Source organism: Neophocaena asiaeorientalis, unplaced genomic scaffold (genome assembly GCF_003031525.2).
Source record: "Neophocaena asiaeorientalis asiaeorientalis breed wild unplaced genomic scaffold, Neophocaena_asiaeorientalis_V1.1 scaffold75, whole genome shotgun sequence".
NCBI lineage: Eukaryota > Metazoa > Chordata > Mammalia > Artiodactyla > Phocoenidae > Neophocaena > Neophocaena asiaeorientalis.
This window is the reverse complement of record NW_020172719.1, coordinates 758,533-771,538: the sequence shown is the minus strand read 5'-3', so window position 1 is coordinate 771,538 and position 13,006 is coordinate 758,533. Positions and strand designations below refer to the sequence as shown.

Below are 13,006 nucleotides of genomic sequence, written 5' to 3'. Positions count from 1 at the left end.
GGGGCCGCTTTCTGATTCTATTCAAGTTCTGATTCTGTTCGGAAGGCTCACTCTTAGCTTTTGCTCCACATTCTGTGGCAAATCGCTGGAAGACGTTACACATTGTTTAGTGAAGAGAGTGGAAGCTTTGTCCCCACTCAGAGGAAGAGAGCTTCGTGCTGGGACGGCTGTGAACCCCAGAGAGGGGTGCAAACAGCAGCATCCTCACATGACGCCCTGCGGCTGCTTCTCACACACCCCCCAGGGTAGGGCGCTCGCTTACTCCTCCTCCAGGGAATTCACTCAACTCCTGGAAGGGTTCAATGAAAGGCCCTCCCCTACTATCAACGTTCCAAGGGCGATTCTTTGATTGACGGTCTGCTCTTTGGAAAAATTCAACAAAGTCTATTTCTTCTTCCAATTACTGGAAAACTGCTTCTGTGTCAGCCCTGCCATGCCCAGAATTCTCTTCCCCCAACAAGAATCCCTCCCAATGACCCTCATACCATCCTAACACCTTACCATCCTGTCACCCACCTCCAAGCACTCTCCAAAGTAACATCCATCTTTAAGTGTGGTACCCAGAACCATGTATAATACTCCAGAGGACATCTAAAGAGCAGAGCACACAAGGAATGATAACTCCCTTCAATTTACATAGCACATTTTAAACCAAAAGTCAGTGCAGAAGGTCTAATAAGAACCAAGGTCAACAGAATAGAGTATCGAAATCAGGATGATTCTGAGACCTGTAGTCAACTGGGACTCCACCCGGAACGGCAAGAACCAAGACACAACAGTTCTGCCAGCAGCCTGGTCCCATAGTAACGTGTAGTCTCCTAAAATCCTCCTAATTCAGCTATACTTGTGACCCTGTATTGGCCAAAGAGAGAGATAAATGAGTGACTGCACACGTCCGCATCCCATGCGAATGTCTGTCAAAGACAGAGCAGCACATTTCCTCCCTGTGCTCTTTGGTTTGCTGCAATTCCCTCCTGCCCTTCACATACCCACACAGTCGCATTCCTACACCTGAATGCAAGTACCTTCCCAGCGTCCAGCCCCGATGGTGGCAGTAACCAGTTCCAAATTATTCTGTGGACTTCTTTATTTTTTTAATTTTATCCCAGTACAGTTGATTTACAGTGTTGTGTTAGTTTCAGGTATACAGCAAAGTGATTCAGTTAAACATATATATAGGTAGCATTCCCTGTGCCGTACAGTAGGTCCCTGTTGGTTACCTATCTTATACGTATTAGTGTGTGTGCGTTCATCCTCAGCTCCTGATTTATCCCTCCCCCCACCCATGTTTCCCCTTTGGTAACCGTAAGTTTGTTTTCGATATCTGTAAGTCTGTTTCTGTTTTGTAAATAAGTTCATTGGTACCAATTTTTTAAAACTTAAGATTCCACATATGAGTGATATCATATATTTGTCTTTCTCTGACTTACTTCACTTAGTATGACATCACCTCTAGGGCCATCCATGTTGCTGCAAATGGCATTATTTCGTTCCTTGTTCATGGCTGAGTAATAGTCCATTGTATACGTGCACCACGTCTCCTTTATCCATTCATCCGTCGATGGATATTTTGGTTGCTTCCATATCTTGGCGATTGTAAACAGTGCTGCAATCAACACTGGGGTGCATGTGTCTTTCTGAATTATGGTTTTCTCCAGATCCATGCCCGGGAGTGGGATTGCTGGATTGTATGGTAGTTCTATTTTTAGTTTTTTAAGGAATCTCCATCTTGTTTTCCACAGTGGCTGTTACCAAATTACATTCCCACCAACAGTGTAGGAGGGTTCGCTTTTCTCCACACCCTCTCCAGCATTCGGTTTTAGACTTTTTGATGATGGCCATTCTGAATGATGCAAGGTGATAGCTCGTTGTAGTTTTGATTTGCATTTCTCTGATAATTAGTGATGTTGAGTAGCTTTTCATGTGCTTTTTGGCCATCTATCTGTATGTCTTCTTTGGAGAAATGTCTATTTAGATCTTCTGCCCATTTTTTTTTTTTTTTTTTTGGTACGCGGGCCTCTCACTGTTGTGGCCTCTCCCGTTGCGGAGCACAGGCTCCAGACGCGCAGGCTCAGCGGCCATGGCTCACGGGCCCAGCCGCTCCACGGCACGTGGGATCCTCCCGGACCAGGGCACAAACCCGTGTCCCCTGCATCGGCAGGCAGACTCTCAACCACTGCGCCACCAGGGAAGCCCTGCCCATTTTTTGATTGGGTTGTTTTGTTTTTTTTGATACAGAGCTGCATGAGCTGCTTGTATATTTTGGAGCTGTAGACTTCTTGACAATAGAGGATAAGCTCTAATTCAACATATTCATGCTATACTAAACAAAAATTAGAAAGCCAGTTTTTCTTTTAAAACCACCCACCTACCCTGACTGACATCAGAAACTCTGCAGGCAAAATTAAATTACGTACTGAATTAAGTTACTATAAAACTATACTAAAAAGTTTGAGAATTTAAGTACTGAGTATATAAAGTGATTAAATATTCATTTAATAGAAGATCCTGAGGCATCTACCAAATATAGTTACTACTGTTGCTATTAAATTATTAGTTACGATAATTAGTAATAAAATTATCATTATTAAAGGGCCTTCAGAACCTTGCATCTGAGACCACATTATGTACTGAATTAATTCCCTCTGAGAATCCGTATGGTCTGGGCTGAACTCCATCTTTTCGAAAACTAGAGGAAGAGGTTAGCTAAGCCATTGTTTCTCTTTACTTAGATTACAGGGTAAGAACACGATCTGAATTTCTTAAAGGTTATTTCGAGGACTCTCCAGTGCTTAGAAAGGCTACTAATGTATTGGCAACTGATAGGCAAATTACCAACCAATCTCTATTCTTGAAGCAAAGTTCCCAAGGGACCTATAAAAACCAATACTGATGGCTTACTTCATTTTCCAAGTCACAAAAATGCATTTCTTGACAAATATTCTTATTTTCAAACTCTTCAGAGAATTGAGAACTCACTTTCCCTATAGCGTCTGCTTAGTTTTACTGTAACGTCACTAACATGTGGCTATTAAAATCATATTTAATCCCAAACCTGGGACCTGGGAAAGGAACCCAGGGGAACCTCATGACTGTTCAACACTGAAATGGCATCTCCCCCGCAAACTCGTGAGTGGATGATTCTAAAAATGTCTTCGGAGAATCCAGGACTGCCATCCCCAAATACCTCAAGTGATGCACTCCTTTCCTTTTCACAAGGACCTCCCACACCAAATGGCAATGGTGACTCCCAACCACGCTTTAAGTTAAAATGACCACGCTCCAGAGTCCTCACATTGCCACTCCCCACCATGAGGCCCCAAATGTCACATCCTGAGAGCTGAACGTCTGTCCTTCGAGTTCTTACCCCCTCTTGACACACTGTTCATCCCAGCCGAGCACGGAATACAAAGGCTGAACACATAATAGATTCGGTATTGTTTATTCAATTGAACCAAAGTTAATCATTAGTCTTTGGAAGGTTTTTTAATCTTTTTTCAAAACTGTGGCAAAATACACATAAAACTTACCATTTTAGTCATTTGAAAATATACAGCTCAGAGGCACTGAGCACATTCACACTGTCGGGCAGCCATCCCCACAACCCACATGGAGAAACTTTCCATCGTTCCGAAGTGGAACTCTGTGCCCGTTAAGTACAAACTCCCGGGTCTCCCTCCCTCACCACCTGGCTACATTCTCTTCACGGCTCCTGCGTACGTGACACTCACTCAAGAAGAATCACAAACTCTTTGTGCTTTTGTGACTGGCACACTTCACTTTGCAAAACGTCTCCAAGGTTCGTCCACGCGGTGGCAGGTGCCAGGGCCGCACGTTCCTTTTTTAAGGCTGAATAATATTCCACGGTATGGATCTATTCATTCCTTGACGACTGGGTTGCTCCCACCTTCCAGCTGCCATGAATCTTGCTGCTGTGAACACGGGCAGGTGTGCAGATACCGGTTTCAGGTCCCTGCCTTCATTTCTTGTGGGTCCCTACCCATGTGTGGACTTGCTGGATCACATGGGAATTCTGTGTGTAATTCTCAGTCCTTAGGCATTTTGACAAATCATTGGTAGTCAATGGCCCCCTCTACTAGAGAAAAATGATAGGTTTCCAAAAGGATAGGTCTGGCTCACAACAACGACACAAACACAAGTCTCTGTAAACACAGTCCAAGTGGTTCATGAGAGAAATGCTGAAGAATAATGTAAGCATTTGACGTAAAAAGGTAAATAGACAAACACCACCCATCACCAGCTCACCCAACCCTGCAGCTCCAGGCACATACTCGGGGACTGCAGTCAGGGGCGTGGTCAGCGCCGGGGAGCATTTGGAGACTCACAGGCTACACATCTGCGGTTCTCATTTCTCACTGTGGGCCTTTAAATATGACTTCAAGCCCTCTAAGGAGGGCTAGTGTTAAGAACAGGAATAGCTACCATTTGTGTCACATCAGCGTACAGTTCTACAGAGTGTCCCGCACACATGTCATTGGTAACAGATCTGCCTCAGTCTGCAGCCCCTCCTCGCTGCCCGGCAAGTGTGGTCCTCAAATGGCCTGCTGTGCGGACAGGTGAGGGCGCCTGGACACCGGCTCCCAGGCCGGAGACCTCTCAGTCTGCATCTGAACCTCAGCTTCCTTTCAGGGCCAGGAGGGAGGAGGCTGCTCGCCGAGTTACGTGGCAAGTTCCCGAGAGATGGGACAAGAGCCCCATGTCCTGAGGCCTGTGGAGGGGCCTCCTCTCCAGTGGGTCCCTAAAGCAACTCACAGAGGAGGGCCTCCAGCACCCTCTCCACAGAGGGCAGTGGTCACGCAGCTGAGGTCGGAACCTCCAGACTTCAATTGTGCCCAAGTGCTTTTATTTGCCTTGTCATTTTCTTTAAGAATAAATGTTAAACGTAAAACGTACCCCTCTTCTGGAAGCGATCCTGGCGGCTGAACTGAGTGGGAAGAAAACGCACCCTGTCCTCCCCGAAGCTGCAGCCTCACCAACTATGCATCATTGTCTTTAGTGGGTCAAGTGATGGCCCGGCCCAGCAACAGCAGGTCAGCGGTCACCTGGAACCTGGCTGCTTCCACCCCATTAAGGCAACAATTACCCATTTGCGTTAACCCCTAGGCTCACAGCGGCGGGGCTGCGGCCCCTTTAAGAGCCCTCTCTCTCCAGGCCTCTCTCAGAAGAAACCGGATACGACGGGGATCTGATCGGGACAAGGGGCCGCCTGGTGAGGGAAGAGAGATGAGCAGGAAAGTCACTGCTGCCCTTCTGAGCACAAGCAGTTGCCGCCTCTCCCAGCCTTGCTGCCGCAGAGTTTAAATTAATTACAGCTGAAAATACAGGGTTGCCATCTGGTTTGCAAAAGCAAGGATAAGGGAATAAAATGAAAGGGTTTTTGGTACTAACCTCACTTTAATCATTGCCAAAGAGCATGAAGACAGCCCAGCGTCCTCCCACAAGAAAGCCTTGGGCCTCCCAAACTTGGCAGGCGGTCCAGGCGCAAAACTGGATGGGCGGGAGGCTCGTCAGAATAAAAGTCCCCGCCGGGGGAGGCGGCAAGGTGAGGGCCGCCGCCCGCGCGCGAGGGCCAGGCTCGGGGGCCGGGCCGAGGTTCGTTCACAGAGGCTTTCCTGCCAGAAGGCGACACGCATCGTTACGGTCCCAGTCCGTGAGAAAAGAGATCCGCTGTCAGGAGGACAGCATGCCATTTCCTCTTTCTTTGTCTCCCCGTCTGCCAGAACATCAGGCTTTTATAAAACTCTCTAAACCCAAGCCCAGCAGAACCCAGAGAGGCCGGCGGGCTGCCGGGGCGGGGGCCGAGGAGGAGCAGCGCCGCCCCGCACGGTCCCCTCCCCCGCCCCCGCGCCCCCCACGACAGGAGGGTCGAAATGCCCCAGGTTCCCTCGTGCCTGGTAAGGGGCGACTTCCTTCTGCTTTCCTCCCGTCGGCAGAAGCCTGGCTGAGAGGCTCCGCTCTGCGGGGGCTCAGGCCGCAGAGAGCTGGGGACGGTAAAGGTGCCACCGCGGTCCCGGGTCTGTCTCCACAGGCCTGGGGTGGGTGCAAAAGATGCCACGTCTGCAGCTTTCTCACCCCGCCCAGCATCAGGGAGCCAGCCTCAGTCCCATTTCTGGCCAATTCGAACTTTCGCCTGCCCACCACCTGAGTTCTTTTCGACCCAGGTGAGTTTTACAGACAAAACCTAGATGCACCTGGGTCCAGCTGCTTTCAGAAAGTACTACCCGCGGCGGCACAGTGGTGTTGAGGGGAATAAACTCCGAGCAACCGGTTACAGTCTCTTATAAACCAGAGATCGGAACAGTAACAGAGAAGATAAAAGCCGATGATGGAGACGGCATTACTGTTCTGGGGAAAAACACATCTTCAACCCCCAAATGATGCGAAAGTTGTCTCCCAGATCCTGCCCGGACAGAATCATTGTCTATAGCAACGGTGTCCATAACATTCAAACTCTCAGGAGTGTAACTTTCAAGTAAATGGTACATCTATCAAACCACAGGAAACATCTGGGAAAATGGTTAAATAAAACCAGAATTGAAACGTTTGATTTCAGAGCTTGCTGATGGTGCCCAACAAGAGACCATTAAAACAGACACCACAAGCCCTCTGCCCACTCAGTATGCTCAGTGCGACGGTGGAAAATGTCCTCGAAGGGGGAGGGGAGAATAATCAGACAATCCAGGAACGCTGGCGGGGGCGGGGGGTGGCAGGGCCCCCGTTCCTGGGGCTCTGCCCTGCACATCACCGCCCCCAAAACTTCCTCAGGCCCGGGAGGGCTCCTCCACGCCCACCCTCATCCCCCGCACCCAATGCCGCCAGAGAAGCAGGCACCCAGGAAGTGCCGGGTAAGTGAACGAACGAAGCAACGGACACACAATATACATCTCTTCCTGGCACAACTAACATGTATTAAGCACATACAATTATCCCACCGTCAACACACACAGCCTAGACGTGTGTCCCAAGGTACTAGGCAGCACATTTCGCTCCTTTCTAGTACACTTTAGAAGCCTTTTCCATTAAAGAAAAGGTTTAATGATTCAACCACTTCCAAATTTTAAAAAATCTGGATTTCAAAAACACAGTAAAGTTGAAAAGCAAATGACAAATTAGGAAAGTGGTTATTTTCCTAACTCATCTGATGGAGGGTCCTTAATAAGCAGTTATAGCACAGCAATAGAAAGAAGATGAATGCCCTAAATTTTTTTAAGAAGAAGATAGAAACAGTAACAAAAGAAGAAATCCAAATGGTCAATGAAAATATGAAAAGACCATTCAAGTTTCCTAGTAGCAGAAAGAAAACAAAAAAGACAAGTTACCACAATGATTCTCCTATGAAACCTGCAAAAATTAAATACACATTAACAGTCACCTTTGTGATGCTGCGGGTGACAGGCACATGCATAGAGCTGCCAGTGGAATGTCAGTCAGCTAACCTACTAGAGATGAGCTGGCAGGATGCACAGAAGCAGAAATGGGCGCTGTCCGACCCGGAAATTCCACTTCTAGAAACAGGGGGAATACGAGATGTGAACAAGAATGGATGTACAGAGACGGCCCCAGAAGTATCACAAATAATAGCAAAACATTGTAAACAGCCCCAATATCTGTATTTGTTAACAAGTTCTTTTGGTCACAAGCAACATAAAACAAGGCCTGCTAGCTTAGGCTAAGTGGGGGAATTTACTGGAAGGATACTCTGCTACATTTCTTGGAAATGAAAGAAGAGTCAAACAACCAGTCCTCAAAAAGGAAAAATTAAGGCGTCCCAGGATCTGGGCAACAGGAGGAGGAAGGCATCCCCTGCCCCCAGCCCCGCACCGGGCAAGATGCCCGCCTGGGAGACCCTGCCACCCACCCAGCCCACCAGGCGCTCCAAGTTCGGGTGAGAAACCCCACAGCCACCGTCTAGGTCTCCATCACGGCATCCCCAAGGAGTTAACATCGAGTCTCAGAAATTCTGAGGTCGGTTTTATTAGACATCAAATTCACTACTGAAAATTAGAAGAACCCTCTCTCCACTCCCCCAAATGCTACCAGTTTTCACAGTCAAGAGACGTCACCTGAGCCTCGAATCAGTTATATCTAAGAAACCGGGGGTCTCACAGGAAAGCGATCCATTAGAGTTTTGCAGGTTTAGGGAGGAGGAGAATAGGGCAACGCCCCACCTTTGCAGCGAATGAGGGAAGGTGCTGGGTTGTTGCTTTTTTTGTTTTTCTTTTTGTGAGTAAAACCACTGGGATTGTTGGCTAAAAACAGAAACGAGCCTTTGGGGCAGCAATAAAAATATATGAAAAGTTGATGAGTTATCTCGGAGCAGGCAGGGACATTTACATCTGTTCCTTACAGCTCAGCCACGTCCTGTTCCAACTGCTTCCTCTCCTCCCTTCAACCTGACTTCCCTCCCTCTGCCTTGTCCATTTCTGAACTCACCCTTCCCCCCACGTCACAACGACAGGCACATCCTGAATACGTGCTTTAGTTATCACGTACAACGTCATCCCTCCCAGTGGGGACAGACAGGCCCCTGCTGTCGTCTGGCTGGTTCCAAAGGGCAACTTTCCCAAGGAATGATATCAGGGCCGCCCCTGCCTGGGACCCCGCCTCCCTCGTCCCCCAATGCCACCACCATCCAGCCCGCAGCATGGGGAAAGCTGTCCTAGATCAAAGATCACTGGGAGGCACAAAAACGAAATGCAACGTGTGGCTCCTAACGGCACCCTGAATGTAAAGGAGAACGTCCCTAGAGGGCCTTCTCGAAAGCGAACACATGTACTGTGTTAGATCGCAGCACTGTCTGCGACACGTGCAAAACAGAAAGCGAATGTGGCAGAATATTCACAGCTAGTGAAGCCGGTGAACGTACGTGGATGCCCATGGTTGTTTAAACCAGTTGCTTAATGTTTCTGTAGATCTGAACTTTTTCCAAAATGAAATGTTGGGGAGGATGGCAGGTCAGACGCTCACCAAATTTGGTGGCATGTTTAGAAAGATCTAAGTTAAAGTTGAGGCAACCAGGGAGGCTGGGAACCCTGACACAGGGGGTGTGAAGAGGAAGCTGGGAGATGGCTAGGGCCACACCGCACACATTAAGATGCCCCAGGCAGTGAAAATGCTGGTTTCAAATGTGAGCCTCAGAACGGAAGTTCCAAAGCAGGTGAACAACCCACACTGCCCACCGTGAGTTGGGGGAGAATCGCTTCTCACACCATGTGGAGCTTCTCAAAGGCGTATAATGGCGGGGATTCGGATAACTTCTCTTAAACATAATCATGGTAAAGGAGGCTTTTGACAATTGATAGTCCAAGAGGGCCATCTACTGAGAATAATTGTGGGAAAGGGAGTTTAGGACAGGTCACCAAAGTGCCTACATAACCTGGATTTTATCTTACTGTCAAAAATGAGCCAGAGCCATTGCCCATCAGTGAACATTGCCGTGCCCTCCAGGGAGGCTCTCAAGAAATACGTGCCAATCACAGAGCCACAGGGCATCAGCACCATGTACCCGTGTTACACGGTTAGAACACGGAGCCTCTGCGCTGCGGTCACTTGACGTAACTTGCCCTAGAGCTAGCACCCAAAGTGGTCGCACACAAGTAAAATACACACCACAGCTCTATTATGAGATGGTCGAAAAAGGCTTTGGCTTTGAGAACTTTTTAGGTAGATTTGAAAAACTCCAGAAGTAATAAACACCTGAGCAGAGATCTGTTGGCTTTTCTAGCATGGACAGAACTATTCTTTACACCCACAGTGTCTGGCCATCCCTCTGACCTGCGAGATGCACCCACCTGAACTGCATTTCTCATTGCTATACACCTTACCTGGTGCTCACACTGGGATCAGAGCAAGACGCACAGGAAGAAATATAAACAGAGGCAGGAGCGGGGGAAACTTCATTCCCACAATAAACTCCGAAGGCTTATTATTCAGGGTCAGCACTGGGATAAGAGCATTTGATCCAAAGCCAGCATCTCAGGCAGAGCCAGTGATTCAGATTATTAAGTGTGCACGTGCCCAGGTACTAGGGATTTGCATGTTTCTGTTTGGGGGGGAACAGGGATTCGGGAAGGAAGGCAGGACAAGTAGCGGCGGTGGGATTCTCTGTTCCAGGGGTTCACTGAATGAAACATCAGGGCTACACAGAAAAAACAGAAGTACAGTAAGTGGTGCCACTCAGGGCTTATTGCATATTTGAAAGCGATTCTTGGGATTTCCCTGGTGGTCCAGTGGTTAGGAGTCCGCCTTCAAATGCAGGAGACGCGGGTTTGATCCCTGGTCAGGGAACTAAGACCCCACATGCCGTGGGGCAACCAAGACCCGTCACAGCCATAAACAAATAAATAAAAATTAAAAAAAAAAAAAAGAAAAAAGAAAGCAATTCTTACCATCCTTTCCAAAGGGAAGAGCACTGACAGTGCCCTCAGAGTGGCACGTTTTTCATGGAAACATTTACTTAGCGCCTAGAAGGCATCGGGCACTGTGCTGGGTGCCCCAGTGGGACAGACACAACAAGGGACAGCAAAGTGTGTTCATTGTATGCACAGAGCTGTTCGCCTTGAAGCGGAAGGAACCGCCCTTTGCCAAGAGAAGGAGGCAAGAAAAGTGACGATGGACCGCAGTGGGCGGCACCTCAGCGGGCAGCGCAGAAGCTCCTGCAGGCGGGGGTCTGCTCAGGGCTCCCTGGAGCTGACTGGGAGCCATGGGAGAATTCCCAACGGAGAGGAAGACTTCAGAAACCTTCTCCTGCACTAAAGTGCCAAGACCAGTCGGGAGGGCACTGCCATGGGAATGGGGGTCTAAGCCATGGCCGAGGCCAGGAGCTTTGTGGAAAAGATTCAGCAGACTGACTTAACAGGGGGCAGAGAGAGAGTACACACATGGGAGACCAGATCGAAGAAGAGGGAGGTGACTTCATGGCAAGTGGAAAGACGGACGGCTGCCCTGCTATGAAGATGGGGGACAGACCTGGGGAGGCGCTGGAGGAGAAACAGCCTATAAGGTCACGGCCGGCGGAGCACCTTTGGGCCTGAGCGGCACATACACTACCTGGAAGGCAGGCGGCTCTGTGGGTGTGGAGGTTTGGCCTCAGCCGGACATAAAGATCTAGGAACCCTCTACCTCTAGTGGTAAATCAAGGCACGAGCTGGCGTGCGAGTTCTTTCCAGGGTCTGTGCAGTGAGAAGGACAGAGCCCTGGAGGATGGATTCATGACAAGCCTTTGAGAGATCCTGAACGGCAGAGCCAGAGAACTGGGAGGGGAACCAACGAAAGCAAGAAAGGGGCCAACGAAACCAAGGGAGAAGAGGCTTCCATGGAACAGGAAGTCAAATAAGATAACCTGGATCAGGTTCCCCCTGCATCTGGCGACCAGCAGGGCACCAGCGAGGGAGGGAGAGAAGTTTCATAAACGCTGATGGTCCGGATCACGGCACTGGACTGGGGAATGGACACGGAAGTGGAGACAATCCACTCCCTAGAAACAGCTCGGAGGGAAGGAGGTGGGTAAGGAAGGAAGGTGAGGGGCACACGGTCAAGGGAGAATGGGGCCCCGGGCTTCCTCAACGTCTCTGGCCTCAGTGAACTTCGCTGAAAGCCCTGAGCAGCAAAGCTGGTGCTCTACAGCCCCAGCTCAAGGGCTCACACCACCCTGTCGTCACATACCTAAGCTGGACGGCACCAGAGCCTTGGGGGTCTGCACGTTCATCACAGAACTTTGAAACCAAATACAATGCTCATTTTGTTAGGCAAGTATGCCCCCCAGAATATTGCTAACAGGGCTCGTGAGAAACGAATCGAGGATCCCACGGCGAGTTAACGTTTGAGAAACCCCGGGCTAAACCACATCTCTGTACCTCAGACTCTCAGAGCCTGACTGGCGCCAACCACACAGGCAGACTCAGGAGATCGGGTTGGGCGCTTCCCAAACTCTGGCCGGGGAACACTCTCTGTCCTTCGAGCATCTTGAGGTAAGAGGGCCCTGAGGCACTCGACGGGCAGCGGTGCCCTGCATCCCTGAGGGGTCACCCTGGTGGTCACAAGGAAACGACTTCCGATGAGTCAGAAAAGCCCACGACCCTCCCTCGACGGGTTCAACGACAGGGACAGGTTTGGGGGAGCAAAGAGGATTCAGCCTCAGACGTGCCTCTAAAGTGACCTGACCAACTAGGAGTTGGTTTGTTGCTTCCACTTGGCCCTGATCCGGTTTCTCTGTGGATCTGTTAGTTGTATTCTTAGATCTCTTCAAGGAAAGCAAGGCAGGAGGCAGAGAAGTCAGAGGACAGCACGGTAGCGAAATCCATCCCCCTCTAGTCTGCAGTGCACGGGGCCTCTGCTGGGGCCGTGGAGGCTCGGATCCAGAGTCCAGATCCCTTGTTTGCCAAGGTTTCTAGCTCCTGCCAGACCGAAACCCTTACTGCAACACTGAGCTCTTTAATTATGCTTTGGAGACAATCTGTGGAGAAATTTCGAGAGAGAGAGAGAGAGAGAGAGAGAGAGAGAGAGAGAGAGAGAGAGAGAGAGAGAGAGAGAGAGACAGAGACAGAGACAGAGGGAGAGAGAGGGAGACAGAATGTGTGCTGCGTGTGTGTGTGTGTGTGTGTGTGTACCCAAAGATTTAGCAAAGAAGATAAGGGACCAAAGTACTGGCAGTCATGAAACAAAACTTACACCAAACACAGCACGCGGGACTTGGACGCCACCTCACCGTGTGCCAGCCGCAGGTAGCACAGGAGACCATGGGTTTACAAGACCCGAGAGGAAACTCAAAAGAACCACCGACACTCACACGAGGCACACTTCTGAGCAGTCCTCCTTCTGGTCCTCAGTCAGATCTACTAAAGTGACAGCACCTGATGTGCTCTCAGGACAGGCTGGCTCCACGCTGCAACGAGAAGAGGTCTGTGTGGTCACACAGCAGCAAGACTGATCCTCTGTGTGTAAATACAGCTGCCGTTTGTGTCCCCGGCACAGACGCACCTTCATG

At 49.6% G+C, this 13,006-nt stretch overlaps 1 protein-coding gene across 3 annotated transcripts in view; it reads right to left on the bottom strand.

Annotated features, from left to right (window-relative positions):
- VGLL4 (vestigial like family member 4) overlaps positions 1-13,006 on the bottom strand; it is a 157,002-nt gene that overhangs the window by 16,278 nt on the left and 127,718 nt on the right. The window contains exon 1 of one of the 3 annotated variants that reach the window (XM_024740189.1): positions 5,410-5,445. The exons of the other annotated variants lie outside the window; for them this stretch is intronic. Coding sequence (XP_024595957.1) covers positions 5,410-5,423 — 14 coding nt within the window. The 5' untranslated portion in view covers positions 5,424-5,445. Of the gene's footprint in view, positions 1-5,409; positions 5,446-13,006 lie in introns of those variants that run through there. 3 annotated transcript variants of the gene reach the window in all.